Source organism: Ambystoma mexicanum, chromosome 9, assembly GCF_040938575.1.
Source record: "Ambystoma mexicanum isolate Mex_15411 chromosome 9, UKY_AmexF1_1, whole genome shotgun sequence".
Classification (NCBI taxonomy): Eukaryota; Metazoa; Chordata; class Amphibia; order Caudata; family Ambystomatidae; genus Ambystoma; species Ambystoma mexicanum.
In genome coordinates this window covers 1218452767-1218477950 of record NC_090931.1, presented here as the reverse complement: position 1 = coordinate 1218477950, position 25184 = coordinate 1218452767, and the positions used below count along the sequence as shown (strand labels likewise).

The window sequence follows — 25184 nt, the reverse complement described above, 5'->3', positions numbered from 1 at the left end:
AAGGTCCAGGGCGACTGAGGGCGGCACCTGAACAGGGTCCGATATCCTTACGGAGGTCTGAGACCACTGGAGCTTGAGTACCCATTGCAAATATCTCATCCGCAACCTGGCCTCTGGCACCAGAAGAATGCAGGATGCCATGAGGCTGAGCAGTCTCAAGAACTCGGACGCAGGGAGAGTCTGGGCAAGTTGAAACTTGTGCACCATCTGCTGAATGTGAAGAGCCCTCACCTAGGGAGGAAAAAACAGCCCCAGGGATGTGTCGAGCACTGCTCCGATGTACTCGAGCCGCTGTGTTGGCATCAAATGGGACTTCTTTAAATTGAGGGAGAAGCCCAGCCTGTGAAGGGAGTGGCAGGTGACGGACAGATGATCCAGGACTTGCCCGGGAGAGCTCCCCCTGATCAACCAATCGTTCAGGTAGGGGTAGACGTGAATCCCCCCTTTCCTGAGATGCGCTGCCACCACCACCATGAGCTTGGTGAAAACCCTCGGGGCGGAGGTCAATCCGAACGGCAGGACCCAAAACTAAAAGTGCGAGTCGCCAACCGCGAACCTCAGGTACTTCTTGTGCTTGGGATGGATTGGCACATGGAAGTAAACATCCTTGAGGTCGAGAGACACCAACCATTCCTGAAGTTGAAGGGCCTGGAGGACTTGAGAGAGAGTAACCATCTTGAACTTGACCTTCCTCAGGAGTTTGTTCAAACCGCGCAAGTCCATGATGGGTCTCAATCCCCCGTCTTTCTTCGAAATCAAAAAATAAGGGGAATACCATCCCTTGTTCCTCTCCGCTACAGGCACCAGTTCTATGGCGCCTTTCTCCAGCAGGGCTTGAATTTCCCGCGCAAGGAGCGGATCCAGACTCTCCAAAGAGAGGTTCCCAGGTGGATTGTCGTGAGGCCTCTGCCGAAAGGGAAGACAGTAGCCGTGGGCTATGATCTCCAGAACCCACACATCTGTAGTAATGGCACGCCACTCTACAAGATTCTGCGCCAGCCTTCCCCCAACCGGCGAACCATGGGACCTGGCCTCATGACTGAGTGGTAGCGGCTGCGGCGTTGCCTGAGGGCAAAGAGGCAATTGCCCGAGCGGCCTTGGCATCTCGAGTACTCTGTTTTCCACCTCTGGCACTCTTACGGTGGCCTCTTCGACTGACAGCTCCTCTCGCTTTACTGAAGGACGAGTAATAGCGAAAGGAACCTCCCCTCCATTGTTGTCCCCTAGGACGAAAAGGCGGAGGTTGCCGAACTGCAGCGCCCAACGACTTTGCTGCAGCTTTGGAGGTTTGCAACCTCTCAAGGCTCTCGTCAGCCTTGCTGCCAAAAAGATGTTCACCGTCAAAGGGCATGTTGAGGAGCCGGGACTGCACATCAGGAGCGAAGCCAGACTTCCGCAACCACGCAAACCTGTGTATTATGGTGCTCGCCGCCATGGACCGGCTGAAACAATCTGCCATGTCCAAACCCGACTGAACGGCCTCACACATGGCATCCTTGCCATCCTGAACCATAGCACGGAAACCATCCCGTTCGTCCCCTTCGGGAATATGTTCAGCCGCTAATGCAACACAGTTCCACAGAGTGTGTGTGAAACGAGACAAGGCACATACAGAGTTGGCTGCCTGAAGCGCCATACCCCCAGAAGAAAACACTTCCTTTGCCCAGCCATCAAAACGTTTGTCGTCCCTATCCGGAGGGATGGTAGGCTACGACGCCTGCTTTGCCGGTTCCGTAGCCGCCTGCACCACCAAACTCTCCGGAGTGGGGTGCCTGGACAAGTAGCAGGGGTCGCTACTGGCTGGACAGTATTTTCGCGACAAAGACTTGCCCACTGCCGGGAGACTCTCCGGAGCAGTCCAAGCCGCCACCATCCTTCTCTGCAGATCCATATGAAACGGCAGTACCGGGTCAGTGGGGGGACCAAGATCAAGGATATCCGTGAGATCATCCTGAACAAACTCCCCTGGGGGAGCCGACCATCCCAAGTACTCAGTGACCCGAGACATAAGGCGCCGGTACGAAGAATCGGCATGAGAGCCAGGCTCCGGCCTACAAAACTCCACCTCCGGAGAGGTGTCCAGTCCACTGGCATCATGCAGTGACTGCCTCAGGTCATCAAACTGGCTATGGCCCGAGAAAAGCTCATCTGGCACCATAACCGGAACCAAGCCTTCATCAGAGCCTTCATCACCCTCTGAAATGTACTCCAGGCGGTGAGAGGAAGACACCTGGGGACCAAAGCTATGCCTGACCTTAGCCAGAGCCTTTCTAGGGGCTAACCCCACACCACGGGGCCCCTCCGACACCACCGCCTCGAAAGGCGTTGAGGACGCTGAACGAGTCGGCGCCAAGAGAATCGGCGTTGACGTCAGCTGCAGCACCGCCAGCATCGACGGCGTCGACACAGGCCTCGAAGCCGGAGCTCCGAGCGTGTCTCTCGACGACCTAGGCGCCGACAGCGTCGACGACCCCCTCGGAGGCGGAGCCTCGAGAGAGATCGTCGATGACCTCGGCGCCACAGGCGTCGACGTTTTCCTCAAAGACGGCACAGGATCCCGCGGTCTCGAGCGCGTCGAGGACCGGGACCTGGAACGGGCATGGCGAGAACGGCTACCCTTGTCCGAGCGAGACCTCTCCCGCGAGCCATGCCGACCACCCGAGCCCGAAGGCGTACAGGCGGTGTCTCTTGACCGGTGCCGACCGACCCCACTCGGAGGCGCGGACGGACCGGTGCCCTGCGATTCGAGAATCGCCAACATTTTCTTCCCGAAGGAAGCCCATTCCTCCGGTGTCGCTTGCATGGTGGGATAAGCGACCCGCCGATGGGCGGAGTCCTCAGAAGAGGACGGGGAAGGCGACCGATGCCGGCACTTCCAGGAATGCCTCGAAGAGGCAGAGGAGTGGCGAGACCGACTCCTGGAAGGAGACCCACTGGACTTCCGACGAAGTCGCCTCCTGAGTCATCCATGGAAAGCCCCGTAGACCTCGACTTCCGGGGCTTAGACACCCGACCTACCGACAACTTCTTGAGCTCTCGCAAGGCCTTGGCCGTGAGCGACTGGCAGTCGACACAGTCGTCCGTATCATGGGCGTCCCCGAGGCACCAGAGGCAGGCGTCGTGCGAGTCTGTGACCGACATCTTGGACCCACAGTCCCTGCATTTCGTGAAGCCCGGACGGGGGGTGGAAGACGAGGTAGACATCATTACACAAACAGGTTTTCACAAAAACCGAACAGGTTCAAAGGAACCGAGAAGAATACAACAAACTCCAAAGAGTCGAGGCGTACCAAGATTCACGAAGTGAACACGTTCGCGGAAAAAACAGAACTGAGGCTACGGGCGTCGTGCAGCACAGCTGTGGACATTACCTGTCATAGATATGGAATACGTCGGAGGACCCAATCCCCTCGAAAAATGTTTATTGAACCAATTGAAATCTTTCCTTCCATATACACAAGTTCTTTAAAAGAAACAAGTGAAAATACAAATATACTTTTTAATACTCCCAATATTACTACTGGCGCTACCTGTACCACACGTCATCAATTTAATTCCTCATGCCAAACACATAAAATTAAATTAAAATTAATTTAAAAAACACTCAGTCAAAATATGATTTTTACTCCGACAGTACACCTTTCGCCTATTGAAATTGAACAACAACCCCCGCGAATAGCACTTCACACCCTGCAACGGTCCATCTGGGAGGGGGGCATTGGGTTGCCGCCCCTGCAGACATATTTTTGGGCAAGTCAAATGGCAACAATAAATGATATGCTACATGGAGCATACCACTACCGCATATTAGGGCCGACACCATAGGGGGAGCAAAAACAACCCCACTGGAGTCCCTTTATTAGAAAACTAATAATATTGCCCCCCGAAACATGACATCTCACTTGACGATAATCTGGGCAGAGGCACACAAACAGATTGGCTGGGACGGGAAAATCACCCTGTTACAACCACTATGGCAAAACAGGAATCTCTCTGAGGTGGTCAAGCTCCCGAGATGGCAAAGCTGGATATCAGCAGGAATTACAAAAGTTGGAGATGTAATCACAGGTGAGAAACTAGTGCCTTTCGAAAACCTGGTTGCCAGGTTTAATCTCCTTGATACTGAGCAATACCGACACACACAGCTATGCCACGCAATACAATGTCATGTCCCTGCCTTGTGCAATATGGCAGAGTGCACTCCCATGGAGAGATACCTAGTCTTAGATTGTATAGATGTCATAATCACCTCTGTGATGTACAATGCCATTACCTCCTTTGCTACACCTGAGTTAGTGAGCTTGAAGTCCAAATGTGAGAGAAATGTAGGAGTTATACTACCGGAAGACTGGATTGCAATCCTGATGTACCCAAGGGCGACGGCCATATCATTCAGACTCCGACTCATACAGCTTAAAATATTGCACAGAATATATTATCCAAGGGTGGCAGCTCTATCGTTGGGGAAGAACTACAGACCCTAACTGCCTAAGCTGTCATCGGGAGGAAGGTACCTTCTTCCATATATTATGGAATTGCTCTCACATAAAGCGATATAGGCAACAATGCTGTGACACACTCTCGAGATTCCTGGGTTGTACTGTTCCTAGGGATCCTAAATTGCTAATGTTGGGTGTGGAGGATGAGGGGTCAATGACGCGCTATGATAAACTGCTTTTTCTACTACTCCAGCACTGATTAAACGTAATATTGTGAAACTGTGGCGCTCTGACATTGTTCCGGAACATGCACAATGGCTTACAGATGTGGACTTATGCATAGCGATGGAATAGCGGGTATATACGGCTAGAGGATGCCTGGAGAAAGCCAATAAGGTCTGGGGAAAGTGGGAGGATGCCCAGTAAACTGCTGAAATCTGATTAATATGTACCCTATACAATTGTAGTGACACTGATGACAAAGATGTACTGTGATTCCTGTGTGTGGCGAAATCTTGGACCCAATGGTTGTTTGGAAGTTAATGTTGTACAATGGATTTGCATAAAAAGGAGTATGAGTTCATTAGATAGAAGAAGTGTTTCAAGTGAGATATGAAGAGGAGAAAAGAGGAAATGGAGCGTAAAGACAGTGGGAGAAGATTCCAGTTCTTACGAGCTAGAAACAAAAATGAGCGAAAACAAGCAGAGACACAAGGGGCAAAAGGGAATGGGAATGGAGGACACGTGGTGGGGAGTAGAAAGAGACCAGAGATGACAGATAGGGAGGGGCTAGACCATAGCAACATTTGAAAACAAGACAGAAAATTAAAATGCAGACAGGATTCAAAAGATAAACACAGAGAAAATAAAGCAGCAGAGATGGAATCACGAGGGGCAAGACTACAAAGAATGTTAACCGAAGAGTGATAAATGGAACAAAGAAGGGCCATTTGATATGCGTGGAGACAAAGAAGGAGAGAAGAACACTAATAAAGGTACAGAAAAGAGATTAGAGAAGAAATAAGCAGGCTTAAAGGTAAGAAATCAGTGAGACTTGTGAATATTAAAGAGATGAAATCGGCAGGAGCGGGGAAATAGAATGGTAGTGAGAAAGGAAGAAGAATCAAAAATGACACCCAGATTGTGAGCAGAGGAAGAAATGAGAATGATAGAAGGGGCAAAGTCTAAAGAAGAAGACAGGAGGGATGAGGCAATAGTGGGAGCAGGAAAGAAAAGAACCTCCGTTTTAGAGGTATTGAGGTAGTAGTATTTTAATAAGTAAAACTGGCAAGGTCAACAAAATGAAAAAAGATAATTTACTGATTACTGGTATTTCTTTAACTTATGATCAGAAAGTTCAATTAGTGACAAAACATGATATATTCCTACTACTGACGTTCATACAAGCCTTTTAAACAGTGTTATTAGCAACACCAAAAAATAACATCAAAAATTCCATTTGTCAACTTAAGGTCTTGGATTTGGGAATACTTTGAAACGTCTTCATTAAATGATATACACAACTTTAATCAAGTAATTTGCACCATCTGCAAAGCAAATTTAAAAAGGGTAACCCTCAAAAATATAATTGAGGAGATTCTGCAAAGTGGCACATACGCAAAGTATATATGAGCAGATATATTTTCAAAATATTTATAGAAATAAAACATACTTTAATACATCAATACAAAACCCAGTTCCATTGTAGTTAGTACAAAAAACAAACTAAAAGAAAATAGAAAAATTACATGAAACTGTACCATCTAAAGTCCCCAAAAAAACTCAAGTTTGTGATTCTGTGTCACTTCCAACTTCACCAAATATCGATCCAGAGTATGCTCATTCTTTGTAGGCTGTTTAGAATGTGGGAAAATAATAGCAGAAGGAGAAAAATGCTGCTAGTCGCCTGCAAAAATGTAAGTATCATCAATTAAGACATACTTAAAAAAGTAAATTTATTAAAACCATAATTTTTTTTATAATAGACTTTACATATGTAAATAAATATTTGCACTTCTAGGTTTGTACTTACTCACCTTTTCATGAATGTTGGCCGTTGCTTTTTATTAGTAAGTAATGTATTAAAATCAAATGTGTATATTTCCAAAATAAAAGAATTTGATTGACAAATATAAATCCAGCCCAAACAAATCACATTATTTGAAACTGTTAATAAACATATGTATGTGGGTTATATCATTAAAAGTATGTGTTGTACATACTCACATTTACTACACATAAAACATTCCATTTCAGTAAGGAACACATTATTTACTTGTAACTGTTGTCCTCGAGCATGGGTCTGGCATGGATTCACATGCTCATGAATATTCCCCGTCAGGCTGGGAATCCTTGGTAAAGAAAAAATCAGTTTCAGTTTAATTTCTCAACTGTCTTTCTCCTAACAACCAATCACTGAGCTCTGGGTCATACTGCCCCCAGCCAATGACTGCCCTCTACCTAAGCCCCTCCACTGGCAGCCATCTTCAGATTTGGTAGCACGTAAATTGGAAGTAGGACCAAGAGAAGAGCGGCAGAGGGGTAGGCGGGAGGGTTCGCATGCAAATCTATGCCAGACCCATGCTGGAGAACAACAGTTATAGCTAAGTAACTTGTTCCTTCTCCAGCATGTGGTCTGGCATGGATTCACATGCTCATGAAGAATACATAGCAGTACACCATGGAAAGTGGCAAAGGCCCAACATAAGCATTTCTTACCTCCTCACCAGGCTCACCTTCAAGCGAACAGGTTGCGCAGCACTGCTTGGCTGACTCTGGACTCCTCCCTGGAATCCCTGTCGACGCAGTAGAATCTCGTGAAGGTGTGCGTCGACCTCCACATAGCAGCCCTGCAGATGTCCAGCAGGGGCACACCAGACAGGAATGCCGTAGTTGCAGCGATCACTCTGGTCGAACGGGCTCTCGGACGGCCAGGCAACGGTCGGTTTGCCAACCGGTGAAAATGGGTGATGCAGCCGGAGAGCCACCTGGAAATGGAAGCTTTGGAGAGGGCCTTCCCATGGTTCACAGGACCAAAGTTCACGAAATGTTCTGACGTCTTCTGAAAACTCTTTGTGCAGTCCACGTAGAACTTCAGCGCTCTAGCCACATCCAGTGAGTGCAAAGTCCTTTTGGCCAGCGACGAAGGTGTCGGAAAAAACACAGGCAACACCAAGGGCTTGTTTAGATGAAAGTCCGACGGCACCTTAGGCATGAAGGAGGGGTGCGTCGGCAGCACCACCCTTGTGTCGTGAAATATCAAATAAGGTGGCTTACAGGACAGGGCCTGAATCTCACCCACTCGACGTGCAGATGTGATGGCAACAAGGAACGCTGACAAGAACTTCAGTGGAACTGTCTGCATAGGTTCGAATGGAGGGCCCATGAGCCTAGTCAGCCCCACATTGAGTTCCCACGCTGGGGCTGGAGCCTTCACCGGCGAGAACAAACAAAACAGTCCCTTGACAAACTCCTTAACCTGACGGTGAGACCATAACGATGACGTCCAGGAGATCTGGTGTAGCTAGAGATAGCCGCCAGATGAAACTTGATGGAGGCATGGGCCAGTCCCGCTTTGGCCAACGACAGCAAATATGGCAGCACCTGTGGAGCCTTGACTCGTAGACGGTCGATCTTCAGTGCACAGGACCAAACGGTGAACCAGATGAAACGGGATGAGGAACATCCCCTGGACGACAGTCCAGTGCCATAGGTCCTGCGCTTCTTTGGAGAGCGCTGAGGCCCTGGTGCCCCCCCCTGCTTCCTTATGTAAAACATTGTGGTGGTATTGTCCGTGAAGACCTGCACCACCTTGCCCTTGAGGGACAGAAGGAAAGAATTGAGGGCCCAAAACACTGCCCGCAGCTCCAACATGTTGATGTGCAACGTTTTTTTCTCTGGTTGCCACAGGCCTCTTGCGCGAAGACTTCTGGTGTGTGAGCTCCCTATCCTTCCAGGGAGGTGTCTGTCGTGATGTTCCTGGTGCAGTGGGGTCTGGAAATCCGTGCCCCTGGACAAATAAGCGCAAACTCCCCACCACTGTATCGCTCGATGGAAGCTCTCGTCGAGTGCAATCTTGTCCTTGAAGCTTCCTGACACTTGTTTCCAACGAGCGTCGAGGAACTCCCGCAGGGGACGCATCGGTAGCATGCACAGCCGAATGAGGTAGATGCATGACATTATGCCGAGCAGCGACTTGGTGGACCTCACCTTGGAGATCTTCAGGGCCAACAGCCGTTGTACCTTGCCCAAGATGGCTGCTACCCTCTCCTCCGATGGAGACGCCAGGCACAACACTGTGTTGAGTCGGGATCCCAGAAACAGCGCATCCTGCGATGGAGTCAAGCAGGACTTTGCAAAGTTCACCGAGAACCCCAGATCCGTCAGAAGGCGAATGGTCCTAACCATGTGGTCGACAGTAATCTCTCTTGAGCTGGCCCGGATGAGCCAGTAGTCCAGATAAGGGTAGACATGAACCCACCGTAGTCACAGCTGCGCCGCCACTGGCGCCAGGCACCTGGTGAAGACCCTTGGCGCCAACTTCAATCCGAAAGGAAGGGCCTTGAATTGGTAGTGCTTCCCTTGAACCACGAAACGCAGGAACTTGCGGTGCCCTTTGTGGATGGGGAAGTATGCATCCTGTAAGTCCAGTGACGACAGGAAGTCCCCCTCTTCCGGCTGTCCGAGCACATGCTGAAGAGTGACCATCCGGAATTTTGGGACTTGATGTATTTATTTAGTCAACAAGGTTGCGGATAGGCTTCCAGCCCCCGGTCTTCTTTTTGACGAGGTAGTACCTGGAGTACACTCCGGAGCCTCTTTGGCAGCAGCTGAGGGACGTGGCTCTCCTGCCGGGCCACCAGTGGTATTTAGAGACACTTTAGTTGAAATTCCAGTGTGTGTTCGTGGGCAAGAGCGTCCAGCACCCAACGGTCAGTGGAGATGGTCTTCCACACGCTGACAAAGTTCAACAGCCGGCCTCCCACCGGGGTGCCAGATGCTGCGGCTGGTTCAATCCTGCTTGAACGTCGAAGGGCCGCCTTGGGGACCCTGGCGACGACAACGTCTTCCTCCGAAAGCCTTGGAGCGGACCCTGTTGGTTTGCTGGGTCGAAGAACAGGAGGACTCGCGGTAAGAAGAGGAGCCCCTGCCAAACCCCTTGGAGGATCTGGGGGACTTGCCGCCGGACGTCCAAAAGGGCTGCTTCCGTTGCTGAAGAGTGCCCAAAGCACGCGCCGTCTCCGTGTCTGTCTTTATGGCTTGGAGAAACTCATCCACAGCCTTCCCGAACAAATTGTCCCCATCCAAGTGCATGTCCAGCACCTTCGACTGAATGTCGTGTCAAAAGTTGGTGGCCTTGAGCCAGCAACGACGACGAAGCCAAACGCTGTTGCCCATCTGGCGGAATCCTGCATTGGCGAGGTCTGTGGCCACCGTGATGGCGTGGTCTGACGACACCTCACCTTCCTGTAGAATTTCCAGCGCTTCCAACCTCTTCTCGTCGGGGAGGAAGTCCAGGATGGGAGCGATCCTGAACCACAACTCCCTGTCGTAACGAGCCATGATGGCGAGGGCGTTCGTGGCCTTGATGGCAGTCGCTGCAGAATAGATGACCCGTCGTCCAATGGCATCTAACTTCCTGCCCTCGCTGTCCGGTGGGGTGGAGGCCGTCGAGGCTGAACCACCCGAGAACTTCTTCCTGGCCGCAGCGGACACCACAGAGTCCGGAGAAGGCTGGGCCGGTAAGCACTTGGGCGAGGAGTCTGGCACCCTGTACTTCTTCTCAAGGCGATCCCTCTTTGGCGGGGCCGTGGAAGGGTTCTTCATGAGAGACAAATCTTTGTCCTAAATGTCATCCAGGAGTGGGACCGAGAGTATGGTCTTCCTCTTTGCCTCCCTGCGCTGATATAGGAAGCCCTCCTTCTCCTCCGGAGCGAGCTGAAAAAGTTCTGATGGTGGAAATCGAGTGGAACGAGCCAATTTCATCCGGCGGTGAAGATCTGGGCGGCGGAGACGGGAGGTCCCCTAACCCACTGCCGTCATCCGTGCCCGCCATCGCTGTGTCCGGATCCGTCTCACCCCGTGGGGGATAGACGGGGCAACAGAGGCGAAGGGTGGCATGGAGATGGAGGGTGTACTCTCTTCTTCTTGGCCGGGGGTTCCACAGTGGGAGGTTGGGGGGCGGCGCTGGCACCGCGGGTGGGGCTGCCGGCACAATAGGCATCCTTGTCTGAATCTCAGAGACCAGCGTATGCAGTGCCGAGAGGATGTCCACCGAAAGGTCTCTAGGCGGTACCTGAGGTGGGGATGGCAGCTGAGGTGCAGGCGGAATAGGTCGCTGGGGCAACGGCTGTGAGCCCAGGCCCCCATCGCCATGCTGCTCTTCCTCAACAGTGTCCTCGCCATCGTCACCTTCATCGGCGTGCTCGTCGTAGGGCCTACTCCCTATGTTACACTCCTCCTGGATGGTTTGTAGACCAGTGAGCTCCTCCTCAGAGGAGATATCTGTACCCTGGAGGGCCACTGCACCTCCCCTTCTTTGCTTCCAGCAGAGGTGGTCTCGGGTGATGACTGGCATCCCCTTCTATGGGGTCTTCTCTATGGGGCGGAATGCAGCCTCCCTCCTAGGAGGAAGGGACACCCTGGTCTTAGGGGTCGCGTCCTGCGGGACCGTCTTGGCGGCCTTCCCCAGAGACGCCACCACCCCTTCGATGGAAGGCTGGGCCTTCGCCGGGTGCTCCTGGGCCTTCACGGTCAGAGCCGGAGCCTTTTTTCTGCTTCGCCTTCTCCTTAGGGGGAGGGTCTGAGTCCCGATCCCCCTTTGAATTCTCCGGTAGGACGGACTTGGGCCTCTGGTGACGGAGTCTGGAGACGTTGAACGTGCCAGCAGCCCATCGCAAAGGCGCTTCCAGTGACAGTGGACTCCCGGTGCTTAGCCTTCTGATGGACCCCCGCGGGAGGGGCACCCTCAAAGGTCTTAGGAGCCTGCTCAGCCTTCTTGGGACTGGGAGAGGTATGCTACTGGGACCCACCCAGAACAAGGGCCTTGGCTTGTAACCACTCGTTGAGCCGCCTGTGCCGATCCTTCATCGTGCAAGGGGCCATCTCGTGGCAAAATGCACAATCTTCCACCTTGTGTTTTGGGTACAGGCGTAAAGGCATTCAGAATGCTCGTCGTCCGAAAAGACATTCCGTGAGCCGCAGCTGGAGCAGATCATTAACAGGGGAGTTGAATCCTTCTCCTCCGACATGGTCCACGCAGCGTAGGCCTGAACGAATCTTCTGGAAGCCTACACGAAGAAACTTGACAAAATTAGCCCTTGAAGGGCGCTGAAGAATCCGAAAACGGGTCCCCATTAATCGGATAGGTTGATCGATGGAGCACAAGACCCAATTGACTGAAAAATAGTGCAATACTCTTCCAAAAAGTGAACAAATGCAGTAAAGGCTTGAGAGCTAAACACAAGGACTCCCAACACTTGAACGTGCAGTAAAAATCTGAAGATAGCTGCCAGAGGAGAGGCTTAGGTAGAGGGCAGTCATTGGCTAGGGGCAGTAAGAACCAGAGCTCAGTGATTGGTTGTTAGGAGAAAGACAGTTCAGAACTAAAACTGATTTTTTCTTTACCAAGGATTCCCAGCCTGACGACAGGGAATATTCATGAACATGTGAATCCATGCCAGACCCCATGCTGGAGAAACTAATAATACGGCCACAAGAAAATCATATACTTTAAAACTGTAAATCCAACATATGTAGCTCTGTAATGTAATTACTTATACTACATAAGCAAATCAGTTTCATTTATACATTTAAAATTGTATTTGTAAAGTATAACTTTAAACACGAATAAAGCAATACACCAAACACAAATGCACTTCATACCAATTTAGGAAAATGCTAAACAGTGAAAACAGTTTTTACTAATTAAATCAATCAAAACCCACCAACATCACAAATGCTTATAATACAAACTATGTTCAAAATATATTGTTTTTACTTAATAAATCCTACAAACACAAGTAAAGTTAGTAATAATAAAACACATTTAAAAACAAGCAATATTCAAAATGTGCACATTAAAAATGCACCATAAATTAGACGTTTTACGTACATTTACTAAATTTCAATCCATTCAATAAAAAGATTAATAAAACAAATGAAAAGTTCCAAATATATATTTAATATTTATAACATGCAAGTCTACTGTTAAGGGTCAGGAATGAAACTTGAACACAGAAAACATGGTTTTGACTAAAGACATTTACTGATAAAGAAAAAGGGGCTGGGGAAAATGCCTCACTTTCACTGTGCTAGAGGCGTTACCCTACCTAAACTCAAAACAAAAAATGTGCCAGTGGCAGAATGTCCAAAACAAAACCGTCCTGTGTCCAAAGTACGATTCTGACCATCACATTCCAAGGAAATACATATTAAGGTGAAAAGGGTGTTTGGCCTTCAGGGTTTCAAAAAGTGTTAATAAAGGAATAAATAACTCCAACATTAAGGCTTTCTAGGATATTGCTCCTAAATCCAAGGACGCCCCCCCCCCCCACCCTGATTCTTCTTCACAATTTCTTGTTAACAGATCTGGTCTCTCCTTTTGATCAATAGCAAATCATATAGGTATTTCGGCCCTTTTTGGGTTGTCAGGATACCTGGTATATTTACTTACCGGATATCCTACGTTCCCTATATTCACACACTTGTGATTACCTGGTATATTCTCCTGCCAGGGACACCTATTGTTCCTCTCCTGCCAGGACATCTTGTATTTACACACTTATAATGTCCTGGCATATTTTCTTGCCTGGACTTCTTATTTTTACATACTTGTAATTGCCTGGTATACTCTCCTGCTAGAGCTTCTTGTTTTCACACATTTGCAGATATCTGGCATACTCTCCTGAGAGGGCATCTTGTAGTTGCATGACTCTGCAACCCCTCCTTTGATTTTTGATCACATTAGTCATTTTGGCTTTTTCCTTTAATCCATATTACATTGCCTCATTACTGTTTTGCTCATACTTCCAATCATTTACCACCTTAGCGTTGTGGGTTAATTTACATTGTCCGGTCACCACATTAGCCTTCTTGGCTATTTCCTTTAGTCCATAATATATTGTCTCACTAGTGTTTTGATCACACTTCCAATCATTCACCACCTTAGCATTGTGGGTTAATTCACAATGTCCAGTAAATATTTCCTTCCAAGGAAAATATTATTTTAACTTCTTAGTTTCAACATTAATAAACAAATTCCTCTTTTCATCCAACTTGGTCTGTTCAAATTTTAACATACAGCGTGTTCGCCAATACGCCCGGTGTTCCCTTAGTCCCTGCATGCACTTACCGGCTCTTTCTGGCGTTTCTAGGTCCGTTTGTAGCCAGTCGATGACAGCTGCTGGATTCTCTCTCCTTTGCACTGTTAAGCGTTTAACTTCCTGTATTCCCGTCCATCCGGCTGGGCTTCTCTCCTCGCAGGTGTACGGTACGTTTCTTCTTGCTTATTTCCACCAGTGAACACCCAGGAGCCTTGTATCTGCTTTTGTGATTCCTGCATGGAATCTTTTCTGTGCAGACATCTACTGCTCAACGTATGAGCCGGTTGGCTCCAACTTCCTCTTCTTGGTCCTACAGTAACAGAGGAGCTGCAGTCCACTCCACCAGCAGTCTGCCATTTTTTTGGATGATCTTGTCTTAAACATCCCAGGCACAGGTGCATGCTCCCAAAAACTAGAGCGTTGCCTTGCTGGGGACCTCCTCTGCTCTGCATTCCTCCATTCCTCTTCCTTGTGCTCATCACAGTGTCAGGGTTTTTCTGGGAATGGTAGTTCCTCTTAACTAATGTGAGGAATTACGTTAACAGGGACTGGGTGCAGCTTACTGTTTGAAGGTGGGTTTGAAGGTTAGACAAAGAAATTCAGAACTCTCCTTTGAGGGAGCAGGAAAGGAATCACAGTAGGCCATTGGGGTCTTGTGTATGAGAGATTCATCCTGAAATGGAAAAGAAGAATACAATGTCTCATCCGTGGATATCACTAGTCCCTCACAGAGGTTGTCTCCTCCCATGTGATCCTCCCTCATATAGCTGCCCTTGGATCAGGTAGCAGCTGCCTTCCCCTGGCCACATGCGACGAGGAAACCCCCAGGAAAACAGTGATGGTTCCATCTGATTCATCAGACAACCTTTACATATTTTCTGAATTTCTGCCAATTTTCATAATGATATGCAGAAAAAGAATTGAAAAAGTACATCAAAGGATTTATACTATAACTTGGAGAATCTTTCTTAGATATTTCTTCAAAAAGCTATTATACATGAATGAAATTGAAATGGAATTTTTGAAATGTACATTTTTTTTAATGTGACTTTTTCAAAGGTTCTTAACATTGGGGGTCGGGGACGGCTGTAAGGGCCAATGTGGAGGCCGTCACAAAAATGTAATTTACATTTTCACAAATAGTAATCATTTCGATTTTACACAACTACATAAAATACAAAATACAATTACAGCAATTTTAATATATTTCCATTAAATATATTATAGCACGGAATAATTTACAAAATGTAATATTACTTTAAAACATTGCATAAAGAATTACAGAACTGTAAAAAAATACAGTGGGAATTATTGGAAAAGTTTTTTCCAAAAGAGTTGAGGTTAAACCTACAAAATATTAAAGTCTACAATTAGAGTTAATAACGTGAAGGTAATAAAAATATCTCAATACATTTATAAAACAAGTATATTAACATTAAATATCATGGTGACCTTAACTCAGAGAGCTAATAACATCAGATATTATGTAACAAAAACTATATGCATATTAACCAATCATTTTTTGTAAACTAAAAAAGTATTAAAAAGTGAATTAGATATAATACAAACATTTAGTACTTATTTGTATTTATTGAAAATTACATTAAATAACTATGCATTATTGGCAAAAAAAAATGCATAGAAAACATTGTAATATTATTCACAGAGCAGAGGACCAGTGTCCTTAACAATAGGTGAGAGGATGTGGATATTTTTATTTTATTAAAACCTTTTCTATAGCACAAACATGGCCAACAAGAGCTTCAGAGCACTTCACAAAAAACATATACAACACAGCAAAAGCCAATTTACAAGACATTAAAACAATTCACAATCTTAAGAAAACAGTGTGAAAGCATCAACATTCAAATAAAAGAGGTCTGTTAACTTAAATGGCAGGATGGTAGAAGGACTAACTTGTCCTATGCTAAGGTGGTATTTCCCCACCTGAACAAACTAAGCAAAGTCTGAGTCAAAGAGTTCAACTTAAGAATCCATCTATGTCCAAAACCTATTCTTGCCCTCAACTAAAGCTAACCAATGTGTAGGGGTGTTACTAACAAAATAAACGGTGCTCAACATAAAGTTCTGAGCTTCTTCCAGCTCTCAGCATTCTTTCAGCTCCCCCTCCACAAGTGCAAGAAAGTTCCACAAGAAGTCTAAAGATTAACTTTCTCACGCTCAAAGTAACAGTTCTAAACAATCCACAGGGTTCCCTTCCCCAAGTTCTAAGCAACACAGTTCACAAAGTAAAAGGAGTATTGAGGCTCCTGCCTCAAGACAACACATGTAGTTCAAGTCTCAGGGTTCCCTTCCAAAGAACCTCAACTCCGCAAAGTTTATTTCTTTTTAAAAGTGTAACTCAACTCAAGGTCAACCTGACCCTCCTTCTGGTTTGCCTCACCAGCTAACTCACAATGCTTCTCCTTGGTGTGTTTTACAAGGTCTTTCATTTCTCCTCATTCAGGGCTCACTGCTCTAGGTGCAGTTGTCAGACCACACGGTCCAGCCATCACAGATCACGCAACCAGGATCCATAAATTCTCAGGTCAAACAGGTTCTTCAGCTCCGGCCCCTGTGTACCAAGTCACTTTCCCTAACTCTACTTTGTTGGCCTCAAGCCTTTATGTGCAAGCGTACTAACAAATCCCCACCCCACCCCCAATTCACCTTCTATTGCAGATCCTTTTTTTTTTTTACACTTACCATTTGATTAGGCTGAGATCTCTAGAACATCATATGTAGTATTGGTATTAGACATAACACCACAAGCATTCCAATAGACCACAGTCTATTTTAGAACTCGAGATTCTCTTACCTAGAAGCATAGGCAAGGAACAATTCAACAGCAAACAGATGAGGCAGGTAAGGTAGATAAGCAACAGCATCTCTCATCGTTTTGAGGATCTAAGACATATTTCACTAAGTGTTTTTCACACCATCCAATTTGTTACTATGTTTACATTAGGTAAAGCATCTGCCCTAAGCAAACAGCACATAATGTAAACACAATGACATTATACAATTAATTGGTTATTTAACAATATTGATAAAAGCTACTTTTTGGAATGTTTTTAGAACATTTTGATGAACATTTTGCCTTATGAAGAGAGTCAATCTCGAAATGCTTTGGGACCGAACCCCTTTCCTTTTCCTTTTCCTTGTATTGAAAAATGGAAATTGGATAATAAAAAAACAAAAAAAAAAATCACATTTACTTTCATAATAATTGCAATGTTTGATTATATTACTGAACTGGTTTATCCATAAACACATGAGAACCAATATTTCTCCAAGATTATGATGTGACTAATTATGAGGACCAACATCTAATGCTACACTGTAGTACAGAAATACTCTGGCGCCTAGCCCTAGATAGTGTGCAGGGGGACTGGAATTCCCAAGTTGGGAACTTATTTAAATTCATGCATATTTACTGGCCTACGTGCCAAAAAAGTCCTCTCTCTCCCCCCGCACCTTGAAGTACTTTGAAAACCCAACTATATCTTTAGAAAATGTACCTAATCATACCTATACACTACTTTATTTAGGGTGTGCCGAGTACGCTACATAATGTACTCAAAACACAGCTCAGCAGGGCAACTGGACAATAGTATGAATGTAGAGCAGTTCGCAGAGGCTTTACTATACTTTAATTGAACAGTTATTGAACAGTAATGCAATTTTATGCAGACTGAAAAGTTTTAATGGGGCTTTTCATCACTTGCCATCAGGAATGCCATTAATTCAATAGAACAGAAGCAACACTTTTCCAGAGTACTGCTGTACTTTTGATTTGGCAGTAACCTATGTGCCAGCACAGCTGATTGTATGGGGGCAACATCCACTCTTCAGCAGGGATTTCCTGCAATACTTTTAGGGAGACAGTGCCAGCACTTCTCTGCACCGCTGTTATGCACATTGCAGTATGAAAAAAAGAACAGATGAAATAGCACTGGCGCTCACAGTATATATGGAGATGACATAACTTTCTACAAGAGACAATGACAAAGAGCGGAGAGAAAGGTGTATTTCAGAAGATGAGGAATCTGTGGGAGGAAATAATGTGTTGGACAGGACTGCTATACTTTAAACATAATACATATTTAATGAGAAGAGATTCCATTTAAAAAACTTACATGGGAAAACAATATATCATCTTTGATGGTTTCAAGACTGTCATTTGGGATCCATGATTTAGAAAAACTCAAGAAATCCCATTTTTCTTTATCATCCTCTTCAGCTTGTATTTTCTCCTTCATGCCATTTAATGCATTACTTGTGACATTTGCCTGTAGGTCAATGGACACAAATGCAAACATATCACCAACAGAAGTTAGAATTAATAATAGCTACTTAAAAGTGAAAACATGTTAATAAATACATGCAATATCACCACGAAGAGATAACATTGTTGGCTAATAAGCATATATATATAATACATTACTCACCGTAATCGTATTTCTGATGCTTGTATCTGCTTAGATTCACATGCTGTGCATAGGCCGACATCTAGTGGAAGCTGCGCAGTATTACAGTTTGTTTTCCGAAACTCGTAAATGGGCGTTGACACAGGGCGTGCCAGTAATACTATCCCTAGTGTGACGTCCACTGTACCCATGATCCCTCACGCATCTAGGACCCTCAGATTGTATTTTTCCTGACATGAGGTAGCATGAGGAGTAGCGTGAGTACAGATGATCCAAGCAGATAGAAGATAGATTAGATAAAACTACAAGCATCCATGCGCCTTCTCTCAGAGGGGAGGAAGGGTGGGTCGCATGTGAATCTAAGCAGATACAAGCATCAGAAATACGATTACGGTGAGTAATGTATCCCTTCTGTGGCTTGTGGAATCTGCTTAGATCACATGCTGTGCATAGATTAGCGAGCAGTGTTAGAAGGAGGTGGGATTTGAGAAGGGTCATGAGCAAATAAATGTCTTAGAACCCCTTGTCCCACTTGAGTATCTGTCTTGGAATGGGTGTCAATGCAGTAGTGCTGAGTAAAAGTGTGAATAGAGCTCCAAGCAACTGCTTTGCAAATGGTGTCAAGGGGAACATTTGCAATGAAAGCCAGAGTGGCCCCAATGCCTCTTGTCGAGTGGGCTCTGGGCGTAAAAGGCAAAGTTTTGTCAGAAAGAGAGTAACACAACTGGATACAGTTGACAATCCACTTGGAGATGGCACCCTTAGAGACGCGATCTCCCTCTTTGCCTGTGGCTACGGAGACAAACAGTTGATCTGTTTTCCTAAGCGGTCTGGTCTTGTTTACGTAGTAAAGGACTGCCCTACGCACATCTAGGGTGTGTAGTTTAACCTCAGCCGAGCTTTGTGGGTTTTGGAAGAAAGCCGGAAGCTCGATGGACTGGTTTACATGGAATTTAGAAATAAAATTAGGTGAGAACCTAGGGTGTGTCCGTAAAACCAGTTTGTCCTTGTGGACAGTAAAGAAGGGATCCTGCACTGACAGAGCCTGAATTTCACTGATCCTTCTTATGGATGTAATGGCTACTAAGAAGGCAGTCTTATAGGTCAGGTGTTTGAGACTTCTCTTATGCATGGGCTCGAATGGGGGGCCCATGAGTTTAGATAGCACCACGTTCAGGTCCCATCCTGGTGGTGGGTTAGATATAGGGGGAAGAAGTCTCTTTACTCCCTCCATGAAGGCTTTAACCACGGGTACCTTCCACCATGACACCGTGCTATGTGAGGTGGTGTACGCTGACAGTGCTGCCAGGTGTACCTTTAGTGAGTTGAAAACCAAACCTGTGTCCAGCAGGTGGAGCATGTATGTCACAATTGTGGAAGGAGTGCAATCAACTGGGTTGATTTGTTTATTCTGGCACCAGATAAAGAATCTCTTCCATTTGTCGAAGTAGCAACGCCTCGTGTTCGGTTTCCTAGACTCTTTTAGGATGTCCATACATCTCTGTGGTAAATTGAGATGTCCAAACTCTATGACCTCAGGAGCCATGCTGCTAGGTTCATGGAATTGGGTAGAGGATGCACCTTCTGACCTTGGTGCTGGGACAAAAGATTGTACCAGCCCGGGAGTTTGATGGGATCGCACACCGAAAGTCTGCGTAGGTGTGGAAACCACGGTTGTCTCGCCCACATGGGAGCAACTAGGACGAGCGTCATCGACTCTCTGTTCATCTTGTTCACCACCTTCCTGATGAGAGGAGTTGGTGGAAAAGCGTACGCAAACATCCCTGACCAGTTCATCCACAGGGCGTTCCCCAGGGAGTCTTGTTGGGGAAACCTAGATGCAAATCCTGGGCCCTGTCTGTTTTCGCTTGTGGCGAATAGGTCTATAGTGGGGAAACCCCACTGAGAGAAGAGATCTTCTACGATTTCTCTGTGTAGACACCATTCGTGTTCCTCCGGAAGGGGATCTCTGCTCAAGGCGTCCGCTAGAGAATTGAGATCCCCTGGAACATGTTGAGATGACAGAAAGATGTTCCGTCTGAGTGCCCATATCCAAATTTTCTGGGCAAGTCTGGACAGATTTGGCGAACGAGTCCCTCCTTGCTTGTTCAGGTAGAACATGGCTGCCGTGCTGTCCGTCCGGATCTGCACCGACAGGTTCTTTAGGTGGGGCTCGAACGCTTGAAGTGCTCTGAAAACTGCCAGAAGCTCTAGCAGGTTGATGTGATTCTTGGCCACTGTGTGAGACCAGAGACCCTGAGCTGTGTGGTGGAGATGGTGAGATCCCCATCCTGTCAGGCATGCGTCCGTCGTGACTACCGCCTGTATCTCAGGATCGTAAAAGGGTTTCCCCTTGGATAGATTGTCTCTTGTCCACCAGTGGAGGCTTTGTACAAGTGTTGGCGAAACGACCACTAGATCGTCCCACTGACCACTTGCCTGAGACCACAGTTTTGCCAACCATTCTTGCATGGTACGCATGCGCAGGCGCGCGTGGGGGACCAGGTAAATACATGACGCCATTATTCCCAGCAAACGCATTGCTTTGCGTACTGTTATCTGGCGACCGGTTTGATATTGCGGAATTTGCAGTAGTATATTCCAAATTCTTTCCTCTGAAGGAAAAGCCAACCCCTCTTGGGTATTTAGAACAGCTCCTAGGAACTGCTTGGAGGTGCTGGGCACCAGACTTGATTTTTTCTCGTTTATGGAGAAGCCCAATTCGAAGAGGAGGTCGATAGTTCTTTGAATGTTTGTCCTGCAAATTACTGGGGTCTCCCCCGTGATGAGCCAGTCATCCAGATAAAGGTACACTGGGATTGCCTCCCTGCGTAGGTGTGCCGCCCCCACCGCCAGTACCTTGGTGAATACCCTTGGAGCCGAGGCTATCCCGAAGGGCAGTACCTTGAACTGGTAGTGCTGACTGTCCACCTTGAAGTGCAGATATTTTCTGTGCGCTGGGAACATGGAAATATGAAAATAGGCATCTCTCATATCCAATGTTGCCATGTAATCCCCCTTTTTTAGGAGGGGAATTACCTCTTGGAGTGTAGTCATGCAAAATTTTTGGGGCTTGACATACTTGTTTGCAGGCCGTAAATCCAATACTGGGCGCATTGTCAAATCTTTTTTTGGCACAAGGAAGTAAGTTGAATAAATATCCTTATTTACCTGGTGTCCCGGGACGAGTTCTATCGCGTCCTTTGCGAGAAGATTTTCGATCTCTTCGAGTAGGATCTTCTGGTGGTCTAAAGAGTGTATTCTTTGTCGTGGAGGGTGGTTTCGGGGACGCTCTAGGAGTTCTATGCAGTATCCTGCGGACACTGTGGACATCACCCATCTGTCTGATGTGATCCCTTCCCAAGCTTGGGTGAAGTTGGAAATGCGTCCCCCTACTGGGGATGCGTGAGAAGGGACCCTGAACGGAGCGTCACTGTTTTGGTGGAGGCGTGCCCCCTCCTTTATTGGGACTGCCTCTACCCCTACCACGACCTCTTTTGTTACCCCTGCCATAACTCTGGGTAGACTGCTGGTTAGTGTTCCATGTAGTACACTGGCCTTGGGAATAGTTTGAGCCTCTTTGGGAGTTTTGTCCGCGAGGCCGACGAAAATTGCCATTCCCTCTCTGGTTAGGGGGTTTGTTGGTTAGTTGCCCTAGGGACTTGAGTGTCTCGTACTCGTCCTTGGCATTCTTCAGCGCGTCCTCGACCGTCTTTCCAAACAATAGATCCGGCTCCAACGGCTTATCTATCAATGATGCTTGGGTCTCGGCCTTGAAACCAGACTGCCATAGCCAAGCATGTCTCTTGATGACCGTGCTTTCAGCAATTAATCTGCCTGCGTTATCCGCAGCATCAAAGGTTGATTTTAAAATGCAACCTGACACAGCTCTCCCCTCTGCCGAAACTCGTGCCAATTGGCTTTTTAAATGTTCTGGGGCGGAGTCTATGAGAGCCGCAACTTCTTCCCACTGGTGGCAGTTGTAACTAGCCAGCAGGGTGGTGGAGTTGGCAATCCTTGCCTGGTAGGCGGAAGTGGAGGCTACTTTCCTGCCCAAGCCATAAATCTTCTTGCTCTCCTTGTCGGAGGGAGCTTCGGACGATGACAAGGGTGTTCCCGTCCTGTTACGGGTGTTTGTAACAACCAGGGAGTCCGGTTTGAGATGTCCCCTTATGTACAGTGGGTCAGAATGGGCTGCCCTGAAAAGCTTTTCAATTCTGGGGTTTACTGCCCTAGCGAGATTGGGGTTAACAAGGGAAGGGTATATCCTCCTTTGTATTGACTAAAGGATAGGGATGGCCTGAGAAACAGGTCTCTTTTCTCCCACCAATTCCTCTGCAAAGTCCCTCTCTTCCTGAGCACCTTGGGTGTCAATGTGGAAGTGCTGTGCCGCTCTGGACAGGACCTCATTCAGGAGAGGTTGGTTGTCGACAGGGGAGTCGGTAACCGCGGGCTCTTTCTCTACCGGGGAATCTACCCTGTATGTATCTGGGTCGTCCTCCTCCTCCTCTTGGTCCTCATCATCCCCGTAATAGCCTGTCCCAGTTTGTTCTTCGAACATGCCCACGTCTGGATCCTCACAAAAGGATGGATCTTCCTGATATTGAGAATAGGGCTGTATATAAAAGGGGTCTGAAGGCTGAGTTGGTGCTTCACCCCGGGACTTCTTACTTGGGGGTATTGGATCCTTAGAGCCTGAGGGAGTTGACCCTTCTGGGGTATAAGAGAGAAAGTGTTCTGGGTTTTTGGCATAGAAATCTGCCAATGATGACATCCTTGGCATTACTCTGTCTATGTCATCACTGGACCATTCCCTTGAACTGGGAATAACTCTTTCCTGGAGTGCTTTCCCTGTTTTATCCTGACTAGACCTACTGGTTTGAACAGGGCTCTTAGGGACAACAGACTGAGATTTGTCCTGACTAGACCTTCTGGCCTGAACAGCGGCCTTAGAGACTGAGACTTGTCCATCTGTTTAGGTGGAGAAGAATGTAGTTTAGGTGTGGAAGTAGGCTGGGACTGCTTACTTCGTTGTTTTCCCCCCTCCCCGCAGGTGGAAGAGTGTTTCCCCGATTTTAGGGCTCTATCAGAGCTTTTCGGTGCCTGGCACCGAAATTCGGGGGTAGAGTCCCTGTCTCTAGAGAGTGTAAGGGATTCAGTAGCAGCCTTCGCGCTGCCTGCAGACGCCGACTCCTTGAGTGCGGCCTGGGGGTAGAGGTCAGCGTCGTCCTCCGACGACCGCACCTCAGTCACTAAGGGGAGCGAGGCACTCTTAGCAACAGTGGAGGGTTGCCTGGTGTCATGCGGCGATCTGGAACGCGAACGCCCAGAGGACACTGACTCGGTGGACCGTTCTCTTCGTGCCTCTTTCCGAGAACTCAACATGCGCGTCGAGTCTCGGTTGGACCTTTGTTTGCTGGAAGTGGTGTGGGTAGCGCTCATGTCGCCGGGGGTCTTCCCCATAGCTTCCCTACCGGACAACCTTCCGAGGTTGGGGACTTGCGCTTGGCTGTCCATCGACGCCACATTGCCCTCGCCGTCCGAAAGTACGGCGTCGCTGCCATCGCTAAAGGAACCCTCCACGGCCATGGCCTCTTGTCGCCTGGCGAGGTGGGCCCAACGCTTTGTCGAACGGTCCTTAAGGGTCTTCAGTTTAAACCGACTGCACGTTCTGCAATTCGCCTTGGGGTGGTCCCTCGGCAAGCAGAGGTTACACGTGGCGTGTCTGTCAACCCAAGGATACTTGCGGTTGCACTTGGGGCAAAATTGAAAAGGGGTACCCACCATACGCACCCTGTGGCAGCGGGCAGGGAGTGTAGGAATATAAGTAATGTACCTATATTAATCAGACTGTAGGATATGTGCAACCCCCCACTCTCCCTCCTTTCAGGGCCGAGTCCAGAGGACTTCCGAGGCCCGGGCCGAGGCCAGAGGCCTTCCGAGGCCCAAATCCGTCGCTGTAGTCTGACGGTTGAATTTTCTCCGATCCGGCGTCGAGTGTCGATGTTCGGAGACTCGACGTATAGGTGGAATAAACGGGGAAATATATAACAATATTTGCAAAATCTGACTTAGTCAGGGAACTCCGCTCAGTGCTTCCGACCAGCATGGTGGAAAAAAATAATCTGAGGGTCCTTGACGCGTGAGGGATCATGGGTACAGTGGACGTCACACTAGGGATAGTATTACTGGCATGCCCTGTGTCGACGCCCATTTTCGAGTTTCGAAAAACAAACTGTAATACTCTGCAGCTTCCACTAGATGTCGGCCTATGCACAGCATGTGATTTAAGCAGATTCCACAAGCCTCAGAAATATATATATATATATATGTATATACTCTCTTATCCTTTGGCCAAGGAAGGGCAGCCGCTACCTGACCCGCTCCTGGGGGTGGCTGCCTGAGGAGAAAGAACCCTCATGAGAGTGACAGAGACTAGTCGCAAGAAACGCGGTATGCAACTTTTCACTCCATGTATAACCACCCCTCCACCCCCAAAGTTCACAGACTGTCATGGCTTATTGTGGTATTCAAGCCGTACAAACATCTTATACTGACAATAGTTTTCCTTCTGACAAATTATACCAAAGTACTGTTTAGAGTCAGGAATGAAATTCGGACACATGTTGGCCATGTTTTTGGTTAAAGGTGTTTATTGAAAATAAAAGGGTTGGGTAAAGGGCTCTTTGACCCTGTTCTAAGAGGAACTTCCCTCCCTAAACCAAAACTAAGGATCTGTCTGTGTTAGGATGTCAAAATCAAAACTGTCCTTTTGTCTAGAAGTTCAATCTGACCCTCCCACTATAAACTAAAAAGGTGAAAAGGAAAATTCCTTTAACATTTGAAGCTCTTTGCAAAAGTGTTCATAAAAGAAGAATAAATAGTTCCAACACAAAGGTTCTTGTTCCAGAGGTGTGCTCCATTCCCCTGCATTTAGCTTCAACAACAATTATCCATTCAACAGTTCAGTGTTTATTTCTTGGCCCACAATA

At 47.3% G+C, this 25184-nt stretch overlaps 1 protein-coding gene across 4 annotated transcripts in view; it reads right to left on the bottom strand.

Annotated features, from left to right (window-relative positions):
* ZRANB3 (zinc finger RANBP2-type containing 3) overlaps positions 1–25184 on the bottom strand; it is a 2038675-nt gene that overhangs the window by 830822 nt on the left and 1182669 nt on the right. For all 4 annotated transcript variants that reach the window (XM_069616553.1, XM_069616555.1, XM_069616554.1 and 1 more), the window contains one exon: positions 17902–18054. In XM_069616553.1, coding sequence (XP_069472654.1) covers positions 17902–18054 — 153 coding nt within the window. The remainder of the gene's footprint in view (positions 1–17901; positions 18055–25184) is intronic.